Raw genomic sequence first — 18,832 nt, 5'->3', positions numbered from 1 at the left:
AGATTTCATGTGTTCAGATTTTACTGTCTGAAAGAAATTCTTAGAGAGGAGAGGTTAAGACGAGGACAGCTTCACTATCTGATTTGTGATGGATGGTCCATTTGAACCAAGATATGTCCCTGTAGTGTTGTGGACTGAGGTTCTAGATACACTTTCTGAATCTACTTTTAAAACTACTATCACACTGTCACCACTGTATTTGTACCAGCTTTAATAAAGCTGAAATCTACCACTGCCTCTACTGCTATCACTACTGCTACTGCTACTGCTACTACAGCCACCACTGTAACTATGACTAATACTACTACTAATAACAATCAGAACAGTAAGGATGAGAAGTTATATCAAAATTCAATATATTGCAATGCAAAAATGTGACAATACGTATCGTGGGGCAGAAAAATGAATCGTAATATTAGCTCCATTCTGCTGTAGTAATCACAAATGAGACGCTTGACCGTCACAATTTCACAAGCTCTCCATCCAAATTATATTATTTACACTTTGTAATGACATTTTTAAATTGTTGTTTACATTCTAGCAAGACAATGCCACTGCTAGAAAGATTTGTGTCTCAGAAATAAACATATTTCTGCACAGTCAGACTTTGTTGTCACTGAACTTTTATTTATCACATTGTATTGTGGTTATATTGAATTGTGAACCCCGTATTGTGAGATAGGCGTATCGTCCCATCCCTAAAGAAGAGACATTGATGTTACTTTGACTCGTCTGCATCTTCCAGGTGATGCACAGTACCAGTCGGAAGGTTATGGTGGTGAAGATCTATAAGAACGACGTGGACCAGGACAGCATCGTGCGAGAGATCAGCCTGCTGCAGAAACTCTCCCACCCCAACATCGTCAGGTAACAGTACACTCCATCTCCCACCTACTCCTCATAGCTCTAAGAACTACATGGACTGTTTGGAAGGATTCCCCTTAGTAACACATGCATTCTCTCTCTAACTCCTTCTCTCTTTCTCACACACACACCCTCCCACTCTCTATCACATCCTCCCTCTCCCTTTTTTTTTTCCATATCTCACCTACACAATCGGTAATTTGGTAGCAGTTTCTACGACTACCATAGTTATAATGCATTATAAGGACACTCATGAGGAATTATAATGAGCTTATAATGCCTTATGTTTGTAAGAACACATGATGCTTACTGATGCATCTTATCAGTACTTAAATTGTAGGTTGCTCAATGGGACAACCTCTGATAGTTAACTAGTCCTAAAAATTCATAAGATGCTTGTACTAATCAATGAGTTATACATATCTATAATTGTATTATATGCTGATATGATGCATCAGTAAGCATTATGTCTTCTTATAAGCATGGCCATAAGGAATTATGACTGTATTATTATTGCTTATGCGTACCCTTATAATGCTAAGAGGGTGGTGCGTTTGCTGGGATTAGGAAAGGTGGGACAAAAAATGCAACCAATGATATTTAGTGTAATACTTGACATAAAATATGTCAAGAATTTGACCCAGTGTTGAAACCAGGAGGAGCAAGTCAAGGTGTTAGTCATACAATGTTTATTTAAGATATATCACACACCCTGATTTTCAATATTTATTCATACCAATTTACAGGCCAAATGCCTCATAACCACACAGAAAGGTGGAAAATTGTGTTTTTCAATGGAATGGGACTTTAAGGAAAGTGAGAGGTTTGCTCTGCTTTAAGTAAACTGATCAACTCAAAACATTTCCCAACCTATAGATCATTTACTGTGATAGTAAATTTTGTATGATAGTAAATACATAATGTACCAAAAATGCATGTTTACCTCCTTTAATGTCACAAACTGAACTAAATTATATTTATAGCCACTCATAAATCACTGCAGGTTCTTATAGATAGTGTCATAAGACATTATAAACATATTTAGATTTTGTTATACAGCCACTACACTTATAATTACACCTATAAGCACATATTTCATAGAAAGTGTTAACATAAACTTTGGTACTTTTAATGTGATTGAAGTGTAGCCTTGCTGTTCTGTGTGAGTCAGTGCTGCAGTGAAGTCAATGGCAACACAAATGAAACTGGACCTTGGTGCTATTTAACAGCAGTCTACAGCGGTTACATAAGGTGTGAAGGCAGGCAGGCATAATGTTTGCCCAAGCAATCTTATTTTAGCCATTTTGCAAGGTCACAGCGTCGAGGTTATCACAGCGCAGCATATCTGCTGATCCCACGGCGTACAGTACAGGAGGTAGAGATGAAAAGCAGTGGGAGTCCATACTGTTAGTACCTGGTACACAGCAACCTGGCCCATAACCAAAAACAATGTGTGTAAATGATTTTGTTTGTCAGTGCCATTGTTCCCAGGAGCCAACGTCAGAGTGTTCAGTTAGCTTTGGTACTGCCCTACCTGTTCATGTTCAAATGAAATATCATATCAGGTGTGAAGGGTTTTGTTCTAAAACGAGATATCAACTATTTGAGAAAAGGGACAGTACCCTAACAAAATGATTGATAGCACACAACATTAAAACAAACTATTGTTACGTTATTTTAATTACTTCACTTTGAATTCTTATTATGTATTATATGAGTAGCCTCATGTAAAAATGTACATTTTTTGAGGCGAAAATATAAAAATTACAAATAATAATAATAAAAAAAAACTATTCCCATTGCTCTAGATATCTGGAAATGCTGTGCTACCTAACTTAGTTATGTATGAAAAGGTGAAAATACAAAAATTCAAAACAATTGGTACAAAAATATATTTCTTATGGCTATACATATCTGGGGATGCTTGTGTTCCGCAACTTGAGAAAAAAAAAATATTAAAAAATATATTTCCTATGGCTCTAGATATCTGGGAATCTGTGTGAAGGAAGACAAACTCTACCCCATCTTAGAGGTGAGTCCTACTTTTTTTTTTTTTCACGTCACTCCTGTGTATGTTCGTAAGCAGGCTTTGTTCTGAGTGTGGAAATCATTACGCTGATATGAACTGATAATGTCTGATGAGGTGGTTAGTTGAGTCAGAGCATTTCACTCAGGCAAGGGAGGTGTTCAATATGTTACCAGACCTGGGTCCAATAGTATTTGCAGTGTTTATAGGATTTGTCAGTGTTGCTTTTAACCTATTTAACCTATCACCATGGGTGGGGTTTACCACTTCAGAATAGTTCAGGTGCTGCCAGACAAGTTGGCAATCGCAGGAAATTATACTGTCACTTTCTGGCATTCATTGTATTATCCAAATCTATATGGACATACTCCAAGCAGTTTAAAAAAACTTACAATTATTTGCAAATCCTATTTGACCCAGATCTGTATGAAACCTATATAAACCATTACTACTTTTAAATCACTTCTTAAAACATATTTTTGTAGACTTGCTTTTATGTAATTGTTCTGAATTTTTCTCACTTTTAATCTTGTTTGGTTTCTTTCTTTTTTTTTTTTAATCTTATTTTATTTGATGTGTTTCATTTTTTTCTTCTAACCTATTTTCTTTTGAATGTTTCCTATCTCCTCCTTATATATTTTACTTTTGTTGATTTTATGCCTTGCTGTAAAGCTCTAAAATTCTATTACTATGCTAATTCTAATTCTAATTCTATACTAGTCTGTTTTTTGAGAAGTGCTTTATAACAGAAGTGCTATATAAACTAAAAATAATCTATTACTATTATTGTTTTTATATTATATATACTTCAGTTTATGTATTTGTAGTAAATAACTATATAACAAATATACTATTACTATTATTATTATCATTATTATATATAATTTATAATTTATTTTTATTATTGTAATTTTATTTTTGATTGTACTTATTCTTTCATAGTTTTATTTTTTCATAGTTGGGGGAAGTTTGCTACAGTGTATAACCTGGTGTGTGTTGGATGTTTCAGTATGTGAGTGGTGGCTGTCTGGAGGAGCTTCTGGCCAGGAAGGACGTTCCCCTCTCCTGGAGAGAGAAGGTGGACCTGGCCTGTGACATAACCAGAGGAATGATCTACCTGCACTACAAGAACATCTACCACAGAGACCTCAACTCCAAGGTAAACACCTCAAACCCCAACCCACTGTATCGTCTCTCAACTGCTATCCCTCAAACCACCACAGAGACTTCACTAGGGATGCACCGTTGTTGATGGTGTGGCATAGCTGAACGACTACAATGTAAGATGGATATCGGGGTAATACAAGGGTAAAATAGTGTCAGAGAACTTCCCCAATACTAAAATGCCAAGAACTAAGTGTAACATCAGAAACGAAAGCAAAGCGACTTGATTTTCTGCCTTTTTTCCACACAGAAGGATCTTAGATCTTTCTAATAGAGCAAAAAGGATTATATCTCAATCATTTTTCTCCACTGACTACAAACTAATGGTCTAAGTCTGTATTCTCCAGTACTCAGAATTTGCTACTGGATCGGACAGTGGGGAATGGTCCTGACAGTGAAAAACTGGTACTGATCCATCCCAAGAACTCACTTCTCAGCGAGGGGAACTCTGAGACTGTTAAGGATTTGGAGGGTTCAATCAACCATTGAATAGGACAACACTCCCCTTTATTTATGTACAGATGAACAGTAGAGCAATGCTACGTCAAATAATTCCCCGTGGTGTTGGGGAATCACCACTTGCAACCAGACAAACCAGCAAATACGGCGCAAACAAGCCCCCGAGGAGAGTTTATTAGACCGTGGAGCTAGTGAGGGGGTGAAGTGATGGGTAATGGAGGGTGTCGGTGCTCCAGGGTCCAGTGAGGTGAAGTGGAAAGGTGTTTCAGGTGGAGAGCAGAGGGAGTGTGTCTGGCACAGAACAGTCATAGAACTGTCATTCCCATTCAAGTCAGCGTTCCTGGACGGTCGGAGCAGCAGCCATTTTGATGTGTACCTAGCTTCCAACTGACTTATGGCAAGTCGCTGAGGCGAGAGGTTTTGCAGCAAGGACCATAGGAACTTCTCCGTTGTCTGCTATGGATTGCTAATACACTAATGCTGACTAGAAGAGCTAGCGAGAGAAGTACAATCCTTGATAACGCTACATTAACCTTGTTGTGAACGCCAGCTTTCAGCTGAGTTTTTTTGTCACGGCTGCTCACTCAGCCGTGACACAAAGAACTGTGACTGACCGACCTCTGAATCAACATCCGGGGGCCCCCTGACCCAAGAAATCATACACGCAAACACCAAGTTCAACATTTTTGTTTCTGCTTTTCAAGCATGGTGCTAATAGCTGCTAATTAGATAGTGGTGCCCTCCTCAAACACCCACCCTATTGCACATGACGTCATATCTTTTTTCATCATGAAGAGAGAAGATAATTTATTGGGCAAAATCACACAAGTTAGCAAAGCAAAGGTTTGACTCGCTGCCAGGACCCATTTTGTGGTTTGTTTTAGCCTATTTAGGTACCAGATGGCTTAAGTTTTCCCCATAGCACAACAAAATGAGCACCAGAAAGTTTAGACAGTCAAAGTAAAAAGTTTTGAAAGGCAAATTAGGACAACTTACATGATGCAATTTGAGTCTTGGTGTGCTAAACCCCACCCATCTGGTACTCCATGCAGTTAAAATCAAACTATGAATTATTTGCAAACTCAGATCGACTCAGGTCTGGTTACATATCTGGTTACATATTAACTAAACCATGCACTCTTACTGAAAAATTACTGTTACTTACTGTTTTCTCATTTATGGCAAATTGTGAACAATGCAGTATCAGCCTATGGCTGTCCTGGCCACACATACTTGTGTGTGTGTGCTGTAGGTACGGTCAGTCTCTTGTGGTTGCCAGGCTTCACAGAAGTGATAGTGGGTAATGCAGAGGGACGGGGCAACATGACAGTCGGCTCATTGTCATGTTAATAGACTGACACACTGAGTGCTGTTGCTGCACACACAACCTGTTAACACACACACACATGCACACTGGCTTTTGTGTGAGAAACTAGGGGCCTCTTCCCCTGCATCCATGTACGTCACCCTGGGGCACAACTCACTTGGCTCTGTCTCAATTCACTTTATTCACACGGTGGCCATATTTGATTTACGTCATACTCTGGCCACAGTGACTGGACTGAATTCATACCGTTAGCTAATGTTAGTAGTCACTTACTTCAGGTTATGTTATATTTTTCAAGTAGGTTTAACTGAGTGTAAGTTGTAGCTGACTAGTTTTAACAGTATCAGTGGCTAACGTTAGCATTAGCTAGCAACAAACTGACTTAAACTGACTGTCAGAGAAGCCACTAAGGATATGAAGCATAATGCTGGGCTGTTATCAATACTAAATGCTGACAATAAGAGTTAGACCTAGTTAATTTGGAGATAAATATAAAGTTATACTTTAAGTAGCTGACTGCTAACAACGTTAGCTAACATTATGGATCGACGTCATGGATGTTCCTTCAATCCAGTTGCTGTAGACTTTGATTCTCCTCCAGTTCTGCTCATTTCTCCACAAAGAAGGATCATTTTGGTGTACATTTTCAATTTTTTGTGCAGAGACTGGTTGAGTTTGCCTCTGTTTCCAACAACCTTTCTGTCCTTTGGGTAGAGTTTCCCGCCCCGAGTATGACCTAAATCAACTATGGCTGCTGTGTGAATAAAGCCAAATACAGTACAATATAATTGGCTTTTTGCTGCAGTCTAACATTGTTATTCTTTCCATGATCCCTTACTGATGTCATTAGGCTTGGCACTTGGCACAGCCCGGCAGCCATCTATCTTCATACAGACAAACAAATGCTTTGCTCACAGTGGCTGTTTGCTCCAAACAGTGTTGGGCAATAATGCGTAATATCATTTACTGGTAGTGTGACGTATTACATTTTCAATGTCAGTAATAACACTTAGAGTTAGAGAGAGAAAAAAAAAAAAAAAACCTTTTTCGTTATCACCCTCTCTAAGTATTAAAGTTGAATTATCCAAAAACTACCCCCATATTCTGATTCATTTTCCTTATTAGCTGTCGTCTTCTCACACTGAGCAAGCTTCCATGAGAAATGGTAGAAGTACTCCCACTAGTTTGATTTTATCAAGCCAAAGGTTAAGAGTGGAAACAGCTTCTGCACACTTTATTGAAGCTGATTAAATTGTCATATTTTCAGTCCAACATTACCTTCATTAGGAAATGTATGGGCCTGTATAAGAACTGCCTCAGTCTCAGTAATCAATTATGTGTCACACCTGTGGCAACAGTTTTGTACTTCAGGAAGTGGTCTCTGTTTGTAATTTTTTAAGGATATTTGTATATACATAGACAAAAAGCATATTGTGCACAAAAGACATACAGGAAGCAGTACATACATGTTTATATATTAACACATAGGGACAGTTACATGTACAAACATTGGGTAAAATCTGTCATCAAGCATATGTTAGTACAGTTAGTGTCATTGCACCTGATGGAACTCTTATGTTCACTGATTCTTTGCTTGAGGCTATGTGTGGTTTTACCTACATAGTGTATATTGTATCACACAGATATCTTAGTATGTAAATTACATTTTTAGTGTCAAATGTGATACAGCCTTTTTCCTGACCTAGGATGTCTAAAGTCATATTGTGTGTTGTTGCACTGGGTGCAGTGTCTCCATGGGTAGTTTCATCTCCTATGAGAGAGCAAGGAGAGTCTGTTTAGGCCTATAGACAAACATGGGGACATCTTTAAATAGCTGGTTAAGGGCTGTAGTAAGAAGATGCCAGTGCTTCAGCACTATATTCTTTATCATGTGAGCTTTAGGTGTGTGGGTGGTAATAAATTAAAACAGAATTTGTCAAGCCAAAGGCTGACAAAAACATTGGACATCAACACCGTTGGGTTGCCTGATCATTCACAGGAGAGGGAGCTGAGAGAGCATGAGTAACAGAAATGTAATACAACAAGTAGTGTAACAAATTATTGCTCTGAGGGAGTAATACGCAAAGTAATTGCATTACTTTTGAAATTAGTAATGAGTAAAATATGACTGTTTTTGAGTAACAAGGCCGAAGGATAAACACAAGATCCAATTCCTCATGTATTAAGTGTCAGAATAAGGCCCCTCATATTTCTTATGAGCCTGTTAGTCTATGGCATGAATGGCATCCAGTGATGCAGTGTGAAATAAAACGGTAGGTAAACTGTGTGACCTCCAGTCGCTGATCATCGCAAGGCAAACAACTACCAACACAAACCAAATGCACTTCAGAAAAGCATTCCTTTGTGCTTTTTCCCCCTTTAACAACCCTATAATGATGACTTACATAAGCTTGATGAGTAGTAACTTGAATCAAAGTCAAAGCTCTTGGAACAGTTGAGGCCCTTTTTTTTCTTCTTTTTTTCCCCCTCTTGTATCTACAAACGCTTTCCATTTTTGTTCCCAAAAACTGTTGCTTTCCTTGGCAGGGAGGTGAGGGGCCGGGGCTAAATTTAGCGGTGAGGTCTGGGACTGGAGTTGTCCCAGGAGAGCTGCGTAATGACAGGGCTACTGAATGGAAAAGGCTTCTTGTGCAATGAAAGCCAGATGCTGAGATGTCACACACACACACACACACACACACACACACACACACACACACACACACACACACACACACAGACCCTCACAAACAGAAACAGAAACCCACAGGCATACAGACAAACATGCATAGAGAGTCACTGGGATTTATACGCATGCAAACAGCAATTAACATACGAATTAGTCACCCACACACACACACACACACACACACACACACACACACACACATATACGCATGCAAACAACAACACACATGCATTACATACACACACGGGCTCACATAGATTTGCAATTTGCAATCAGAAACACATATGTATGACACACACATGCAGATTTATACACATGCAGACAGCAACACACATATGCATCGCACACACACACGCACACACACACATACACACACATTGGGCCACCCACTATGGTTATGAAACAGAAAGAAAGCGGCTCTGAGCAGCTCTCCCACTGTCTTCCTCTCATCACACCTCCAGCTCTCAGCCTGTTACACTAAACCGTACAAACACTGAATGTGCCACAATCCGCCTTCGGTAACAGTGTTTCACCAATATACAGGGCTGGCAATGGCCTTTTATTAAATATCAGGTATCCGTCAGTGTGGTCGATCTCTGATATGATGAAGAATTTCAATTGTCTGGCTTTCAGTGGAGAGTTTTAGTGTCCCATGATGGTCTAAATGCTGTTTCAGAGGCTTTTCCACCCTGACAAGAATACAAATCTAGATGGGAAACACTGAATACTTGACTTTCTTGGGTATGAAAAAAATATCAGTTCACTATTGGCCTAAACCTTCGTCCACCCCGGCTCCTAAGAGGTTTTGTTGTTGTGCATAGATGTCCATCACCAGAGTGGGTCAAGGCTGAATTATTTAGTTTGTTTGGAAGGTGCCGATGACTGATCCTGTTGAGCCCATTGAGAGACTAAAGAGAGGCTGGTTGTTTGGCGGCTGGACGTCCACAAGTGCTTACTAAATGGGAGCGGATGTGATTACACAAACCTATCTATTAAGATAAAGAAAAAATAAAACAATAAATAGAAAAAGAAATAAAATAAAAATAAGTAAGACTAAGTAAATACATACATGAATAAATGGAAAATTATATATATATATATATATATATATTAAATAGAAAAAATGCCAAATACAAAATAAATCAACTGATAAATAATAGATAATAGATAGAAAGACAAACAGATAGACAACAGATAGATAGATAATAGATGGATAGATAGATAGATAGATAGATAGATAGATAGATAGATAGATAGATAGATAGATAGATAGAAAAAAGAAACAGTTGGTGATGCACTGTTTTCCTGCCTTTCCCCTCTTATACAGTCCCACCTCCAATCCTACACTGCCCTCCGCTGGCAACATGTCACATTGCAATTCCATTAGCCGTATTAAAATGTGTTTATCTATTGGAGGTGGTGCATTCAAGGACTACATATCAGTGACACAGTATATAATGTCGAAGAAAACTGCAATTAGAAGACAACTAAAACTAGCAAAAACTAGAATCACCAATCAACTACATTACTAATTCTGGTGTTGCAATGGGAGAGACCTTTCAAAATAGCAGCAGACTGGAACACAAACCCACACAACTATCTATCTATCCTCATCCCTCCATTCTAATATTCATTCATTTCCTGTATTTTACTGCGTCACTTATCCAACCCTATTGCTGTGGCTGTTTGTCTCCAGAACTGTCTGATCCGGGTGACGTCTCGGGGTCGGGAGGCCCTGGTGGCGGACTTCGGCCTGGCCAGGGAGGTGGTTATTATTATCCTGGCTTTCAGTTGAGAGTTTTAGTGTCCCATGATGGTCTAAATGCTGTTTCAGATGCTATTCCACCCTGACAAGAATACAATTCTGGGGGAAACCCTGAATACTTGTAATATTCTGTATTTGTTTGGGCCTGAAAATAGTCAAATTTCTAGATTAAATATTGATAGATTAAATATCTGCATAAAATGTTGGCTGTCGGCAGTAATGGCCTTTAACAACATATATCAGTCGAAACATAGTTCATGTGTCTCATTTGAGACAACACAAATAATTGTCACTCTTGAAAACAACATGCAAATAGCAACATATGTTGTGTTAATATGTGTTGTTATCAACTTATTCTGTGCTGTGAAATTAACACAAATGTGTGTTGTCCCAAATACGGCACATGGATGTGTTGCAAATGGACATTTCCTTTTTAAAAGTGTCTAATGAAACATGTACTGTTATTTAGTGTGTATGTAATAATACATGTGTGCTCATGCTGGTGTGTTGCAGGACTATGGGCTGGACGTGAGTGCGTTCAGGGAGCTGGTGACCGGCTGTCCTCAGCGTGTCTTGGAGCTAGCGGCCAGCTGCTGCCTGGTAGGTAGATGGACTGCAGGCCGACATGTAAACATAGTGACAGAAATACAAGGTCATGGCATTGCTCTGGCCTTGTCAGGGCCTGTCAGGCAAACAAAGCAATGCCAAAGAAGGAAAAAGAGTCTGTTACGCTGTGTGTGCGAGTCCGATTTGTGTAAGCAGGGATGTAAACAAGGTGCTTTTTAATGGAGAATCTAAAGGTGGAAAAGAAAACTAGCTATAGTATATCTAGTGGTTATGACTTAAGATGACTACCTAAAATGCCATAATGACAAAGGTAAACAGTTGTAAGTTTGTACAGCCTGTTGTTCACTAAATCAATGGTTCTCAACGTGTGGTCCAGGGACCACCTGGGGTCCTTGAGGGGGTTCCAGGTGGGTCCCCAGCAAATTGATGACTGGCTAAACTTCACCATTATTTCATTTACAAGAAGTTAACACAATTAGAGAATGTAGAAGAATGACTGTTCTGATCATAGTTTCTCTGTTATCTCTCTACCTACAATACAGATAGTCATGGAATTCTGGGCAAAATCATATCTAACAATAAAAATATTCTCAGATTTGGGTCTGAGAGACAAAATCTCATCAAATGGGGGTCCATGGCTCTAACGTGTACTAAATTAGGAGTCCTTGATATGAAAGAGTTTGAGAATCACTGCACTAAATCACAATATGGATGTGGATATGGATATGGATATGGATATAAGTAGTATATTGATTCCTCTGCTGTCAACAGAGAGAAGTAAGATATTAGTGTTCTCTGAATAAGATCATTTATGGTTAGTACAGTGTGTGTACAGTGATACAGAACAGTACAAAAACAGCTGACAACACTGAGTGACCTATTCACGTCTAAGGCTTTGATAGAGACACAGATGAATGCAAAGTGACGCATTTTCAATCCGTTCAATACCGTGCAATCTCACAGGTTCAGCAGCTTTGTTTTCCCACCTCTTTCTTACTAAAGCAATGTTGTACTTTACATTTAAACTGGGTACAGTTGAAGGACTACTTAGACTTTTTGGAAGTTTGGCTCATTGGTCACCTTACCCAATATGTGAGGAAAAATCATCTTGGTGTCTCCGGTAGATAGCTCTGTCTGGTGCGCATGCTAACACTTTAGCATACAGTAGTAATAACATGCCACTAGCATTATCATAAAAGTGAAAAAATTAGAACTTGCAGCAGCTCTAAAGCTGGATTGTTAGTTAATTTTAATGACGTACATAAAATGGACATACAATTTGAAAAAATGAATGCACTTTCAATGGCAGAAGGTCTCTCTTCCCATGAGACTTTGAGCATAACTTGCTTGTTTACACAGCAAGTGAGCAAACTTAGCCAGGCAGCTAATTTTTTTGTGCTGTTGATTCATAATGAACTTTACTAATGATGAAGATTAGGATTTTGTTTGTAGAAGTTATGAATCTGCAGGCCATAGAATAAAAAACAATACCAATTTTGGATTACTAGTCTTCATACTTTGGATAATGCTAGTCGCCTACAATTACTTAACATACCGTATGCTAAAGCGTTAGCATGCGTATCGGACAGAGCTATCTACCAGAGACACAGATTGATTTTGGTGCCAATACTGGGTAAGGTGACCAATGGGCCAAACTCCCATAAAGTCGGTGCAGTCCTTTAAGGCCTCAACTGAAATCCACTCTCTTCTAATTTAAGGTGGAGTCCTTCAGACGACCAGCGTTCACAGAGTTGCTGGACGAGTTAGGGGAGATTGCCGAGACCCTGGAACTGCCGCCAAAGTCGGATCTGACTACTAGCTGAGCAGCAGCCCCGCCTATCCTGCAACGGGACGGGAGGATTTGGGATTTGTCATTGGCTGCCGAGACAGGACGCTGGACTGTACCTGAGCAAAAAACCTGAATATTTCAGCCATCTGTGGCATCACTCTCCTCCACTGCACAACGGATGAATTTGGTTGAACTTGTCTGTACTGAATTGGTGCATTGATGAACGGATGAGATATACTGGATGTCTTTTGGGAGAGCAGCGGAAACTCTCCTGAATTCTCATAGACACTTTGCTTTCACGCGCATTTGTGTACAGATGAATAATTTTGGTAGTTTGACTCATAGGGGTGGATTTATGTTTTGTTTTGTCTTTTTCGCTGCATGTCTTATTTGACTAAAGCGTCTCATCCTCTCTTCCCTCCCCTGTTGGTTCTGCTCGTTTGCGCATGGTTTGTTTTTGTAACCGACGACACAGATGATCAAATCTGTGGATCTCTTTCCTCGCCTCCTCCATCTGCTTTCGTGTCCCTTTTGATTCAGGGTCGGCCCCCGCAGGCCCCGAACTCTCATTCAGCGCTTCTCCGGCTGGAAATTGCTTCTATCCGTCGTTTGAGGCGGAACAGGTCTGCGGTTATTCACAGCTTTTTACTGGGACTTTGACAAAAAGCTCCCCAGACATCGCTTCATACAACAGCAGCGCTTCAGAAAGCACCGCAACCACCGATACTAGCAACAAACCCAGGACTAACACAGGAGCTGAAGAGATCTTTGAGAATCCAGGAGAAGCTTGTTTAAATAGGGACACTTTTAAGAAGCTAACTTCTGACACTGTCGACGGAGACAGAAACCTCGAAACTTCGCAAACTTCAAAACCCAAATTTGCTCTACGTTCAGGCTCACAATTCCTGGTCATAATTCATGTTGGTATCAGTTTAAGCTATTTATTATTTCCATAAAGGTATGTTTTTCCTGACTGGCACGTGAAAACCTCATATCTCCAACATATGAACTTTTCAGGATTCTAAGAAAACGCCTTTTTTTTTTTTTAGGTCTTTAGCGTTAGCTTGACCACCCCATTTTTGAGTAATCCAATGGGTTTTGAAGCTCAAAGGGACAATGTAATCCTTCAACTGACATAAAAACATGAAAATCACCAAAAATGGAGTTATGAGGTTCTCACATCACACCAGCGATATGCACACTTTTAGCAGTAGTCGTATTATTTCATTATTTATCTAATATGAGTGTATAGAGTTACACTGAGTTAAATGTGTGCGTGTAAATATTGAAGCTTTTCATCCTTTTGCTCTCCACTTTTATTTTTTTATTGCTACCACACGTCCGGGATTGAAATGGTCCGTATTCTTGCCAGTTTACCAGTATTTACTATTCTTCTTTTCTATGCTTTTGTCTGTGTGTGTTTTCTCGCAATGATTTTCCAGGCAGCTACAAGAAGAACTGTCGAGAATGCCACGTTTGGTTTCTCTTCAGGTATTTCTTATTTAGCCTGTTTGATGGACAGATGTCAGTGACCATCCCTTGTTGCACATTATGGCCTGTTATCACCATCTGTAACATCATACAAGAGTTACACTCAGTTTTCAGACTTGTAAATGTTCAAGGATGTGGTTTCTTATACAGTATATTGGACAGTTCAGATAAAACTATCCTACAACTGAGAGAAGTGCTGACACAAATGAATCGCAGATACTTTGGGATGAGTTCAGTTTGCTTGCACATGCACATATATGATAATACACTGAAAAAGTGGAGAGAAAAATTAAATACAAATAGAAACACAGAAACTCCAAGAGGCTTTCAGATGACAAACAGAGATACAGGTGAATTGGGCAACAGAATTCAAATGACATCAAAAACTCACCAAGGAGAAGAAAGGTAGAAAAGCAACAAATTGCACAAATAACAACAAGCAGTTTTCTCCATTCAGTAGAATGACTGTATTAAATCCCCGTCTGCATTCAGAGTCGTTTTCAGATATGGCTGCTTTAGATTTTCACATCCTGTAGTGGAAAACTAATGGAACCTTTATAAAATGCATTTTCTTTAATCTTCTTAAATAAACATTTTTAAAAATAGAGTTTCTGATGGAACCATATTATTCCAAAGTGATAAGGTCCTATAAACTTGCTTCAACATGCATCTCACTTTTCCTTCTCTGCTTGTTTTATCCTGCCAGTTTTTTAAAAATATGCTGTGAATTTCTTCTCACTTTCTTAGAACGTTGTGTCATTTTCACCACTTGATGCATCTCAATACATTTACATGTAGAAATGGATGATTTCAAGATTAAAGTGCTTTTCAAAGTATGGAAAATTTATTTTACAGGTGACTCCGTAGAGATAAACCACAAAGCTACTTATTCTCACAAAGTGCTATTTTTGTTGTAATCAAATTTTTCTTATTGTTTTAATTATAAACAAGGAAACACGTCGTCCTGAGTTGACTGACAAACTTCATTTGACAGCTAGTATCTGGAAATGAGGTCGCATTTTGGTAGGATCGCCCTCCTTACCTATGAAAGTCATTTTTTAATACCGTCCCACAAAAAAAATAGCATCAGACAGGCTTCTCTCAGTGTAGAAATAATTTCTATGCTTAGTGTCTTAGTTTAGTGATGTTTTTCACACCCCAGGAAATAGCCATTTTAATGAGAAATAGCATATTTTAGTTAGGCTATAGTTTAGGCTATCGCTTTAAAAAAAATCTTTTTTGTTGTTTGGTTGTTTTTGGATGCAAATCTCCGACTGAGAAAACAGCTGAATCCCCTCATGGATGTGTTTGTGTGTGTGTGTGTGTGTGTGAGAAAGAGAGAGAGAGAGAGAGAGAGAGAGAGAGAGAGAGAGGGAGGGAGAGAGAGAGAGAGGGAGGGAGGGAGAAAGAGACTCAGTTTAAGGAAAAGAGAAGTTGTGCAAATGGACAGGTAAGTGTCATTGGCTGCTGAGACAGGAAGAGTGTGTTTATGTGTGTGTGTGTGTGTGTGTCTCTGGTGAAAGTGGCACCATGGACCGACTAATTATCTTCGATTCACATTGAACAGAAGCCCAGTTGTCATTCCGCTCATATTGAAGAGTTCCTCTGTTCATTATGTGACATAGTAAATCCATTACTCTGAAACATCACTGTAGTTAGAGGTTATACATCATGTTAGCAAATAGCTGGCTCGTCAAAATCGCTGTAATATTACACTGATGACTTTCAAACACATTACTGTAATTAATGTGTCATTACAAACAACAGGATCAATGTTTTTAGTAGCCGTGGTTTGAATCAGAACAGCCAACATGATCAATTGCTGTCTTTGAAGAAATACAATTGCAGTTACTAAACGCATCACTTACATCAACATTCTGACAGACCAATAGCTGTTCAATCAGTTGGATAACTTATTAGCATGTAGCTCCACTTCATATTCAGAAATTCAGTGAACTTCAGTGAATTCAATCAGGTGGGTAAGAGTTGGGCTGGGATTTGTTGGATTCAGTTAACTTTAGATTCAGTTTAGTTTAATGTGACTGTATCCAATTCTGGACAGCGTACAGCCAAACATTCACAATCAATAATGCATAGAATTCATCCTGTACTGTTTTCATTGAAGTATTTCATAAGTAACCAGGCTTTGTTTGTCTTTAATAAAGTTGACTTAACACTTTCACCTCATCTTGTAATAGTTTTGAGATGCAAAAGGCTTATCCAATTCCAGACACTTAAAGGTACCATGTGTACTTTCTGGCTCAATGCTGACCTCTATTGCTCAGCGATTGAATAACAACAACAAACTATATATATTGTGGCTGGAATAATTCCAGTAGTCCACTCTGTTTTTCTTTTTGTCAAATTCCAAATTTAATTGTCCCCCACCAAAGGGGGGGCTATGGATAGGTCTCCGTCCGTTTGTTTGTTAGTTTGTTAGTCACACTGTAACGTTGACTTTGTGCCGCTAGGGGGCGGCATTGACAATGAATGGGGACTCAGTGGTAAAGCAGGTCATACAGTTAAAGTTATCATACAATGTGGGGGACAATGAATGGGGACTCAGTGGCAAAGCAATACAGTTAAAGTTATCATAGGTAACATAATAGTCTACACACGCTACACACTTGGAGACATCAGACTGGGTTGATGTGTTGAAGTGAGAGTCAATGGAGAATTTTGGGCAAACCTCTAACCATGAGACACTGTAGTTATTGTACAGTTGTTGGACTGTTGTACTGTTATTGCACTCATCGCTGCACTACCACTGTGCTGTCAGTGTTGACCACTTATATCATATTACCACTTACCTACTGTGCAATACCATATATCACTTATCATTTAACATTTATATTATTCATAACACTCACGCTCCTGGTGTTGTATGTTATATTGTATATTGTATTATAAATTGTATTGTAGTGTACATTGTGTAATGTACGGATTGTATTTATTGCGTATTGTAGTTCTTATATTTTGTACTGTATTGAGTAAAAACAGGACAATTACAGTTACTACATTTCAAGATATAACTTGTAAGCCTAATTCTGAGGAGAGTAGGCAACAGAAATATATGGTCAAGCTGTCCTTTCATTGTCCCATACGAAAATGCTTATACAATTTCACTCATATTTCAAGTACACTCAGCAATCACTGACTGACCCAAGGATGGAACTACATCACTGGTGGAGTACAACATGTTTACTATTTGCTTGTTCTATGCTGCCCTCATATCTTGAGTCAACCTCCTTGGACCCCCCTCCTTCCCTTGTTTTCTTTCATCCTGTGAATTCATGCCTGGACAATAAACTCACACTGTGTCCAGCCGCTCGCTGCTGACCGTCCCCAAATCTTGGTGTCCTGCTTGTGCTTAGGCCTTTGCTGCCACCAAGTCATGGATACAACTTTTGACTCTCATGCTTTGCTGCTGAGAACCAGGATGTTTAGGTCCAGATTGTAGCTTCTGGCAGACAGGTGTCTGAGTGAAAATGTAGAATGTTACATATGACCGGTGACTTGTAAAAGCAGACATTCAAGGTAGCTTCCCCAACAATGCTTATTAATAGTAATGTTATAGCATAACTCCAAATTACAGTAATGCTTTACCCTCAACACTGGCAATCTTTCACCTTCTGTGTTCACAGCACAATGCAGAGAATCAGCAGTTTAAAGCAATCAGTGAGCTTCACTGTTCACCTCACCAAGAGACACACACACACACACACAAACACAAATCTAACACCAAAGAACAGTATTTTTAACACCACTTCTATCTTCTATCTATAATAGATGTATCCTAAATGTGGGTGTGCTTGTTAGTATTTGTTGCAGTGAATCTAAAGCAGAGATAAGAGATCTGCATAGGAAATTCCATAATCAGTTGCATATGAATGAAAGGCAGCACAATTAAACATTTATTAATGACAGACTTTATTTTTTTTTCTTCATTCATGAAGCTGCTACATGCAGGCCATAGTGCCCAATTCTGATTTTTTGCTCAGATGTGATGGATTGATGGGAAAAAATCAGAAAGGGACCTGCAGTGTAGCTGTTACTCGTCGGCACGGGAAAGGAGACGATGGAAGGCCTTCCTCACCCTGGAGAAGAATCGCCGCATCTTTTTAACAGGTCTGAACTCTGCAAGAAAAGAAAAATTTGACATTTTAGTAAAATGATCACCCTTCACTCAACATTAGGAAATATAATATGAAGCAGAAATAATACACCACTACAGATCAAATTTGGCCTTGTATCTTACTTTTTTTCTTGACCTCAGTGGGAATAGCGGTCGAAGCCTCGTCAGCCGGGTCAGTGGGAACAGAAGTCTTGTCAGCCGGGACAGGGGTAGTAGACGCCTGGTCGGCCGGGACAGAGGTAGCGGATGCCTCCTCAGCCGGGACAGAGGTAGCGGATGCCTCCTCAGCCGGGACAGAGGTAGCAGTAGCAGACGCCTTGTCGGCCGGGACAGAGGTAGCGGACGCCTCGTGGGCCGGGACAGAGGTAGCAGAAGCGGATGCCTCCTCAGCCGGGACAGCGGTAGTGGTAGCGGATGCCTCATCGGCCGGGACAGAGGTAGCGGACGCCTCGTCAGCCGGGACAGTGGTAGCAGACGCCTTGTCGGCCGGGACAGAGGTAGCGGACGCCTCGTGGGCCGGGACAGAGGTAGTGGAAGCGGATGCCTCCTCAGCCGG

At 39.6% G+C, this 18,832-nt stretch overlaps 1 protein-coding gene across 1 annotated transcript in view; it reads left to right on the top strand.

Moving 5' to 3' along the window:
* The window catches only part of LOC139913031 (dual specificity testis-specific protein kinase 1), a 28,488-nt gene extending 13,742 nt beyond the window's left edge, over nt 1–14,746 (top strand). Inside the window, exons 4-8 of the mRNA XM_078285226.1 lie at nt 746–867; nt 2,848–2,896; nt 3,900–4,049; nt 10,808–10,894; nt 12,580–14,746. Coding sequence (XP_078141352.1) covers nt 746–867; nt 2,848–2,896; nt 3,900–4,049; nt 10,808–10,894; nt 12,580–12,684 — 513 coding nt within the window. The 3' untranslated portion in view covers nt 12,685–14,746. The remainder of the gene's footprint in view (nt 1–745; nt 868–2,847; nt 2,897–3,899; nt 4,050–10,807; nt 10,895–12,579) is intronic.
* Nucleotides 14,747–18,832: the final 4,086 nt, after the last annotated feature.

Source organism: Centroberyx gerrardi, chromosome 8 (assembly GCF_048128805.1).
Source record: "Centroberyx gerrardi isolate f3 chromosome 8, fCenGer3.hap1.cur.20231027, whole genome shotgun sequence".
NCBI classification, from domain to species: Eukaryota; Metazoa; Chordata; class Actinopteri; order Beryciformes; family Berycidae; genus Centroberyx; species Centroberyx gerrardi.
This window is presented reverse-complemented; position numbering and strand designations above follow the sequence as displayed.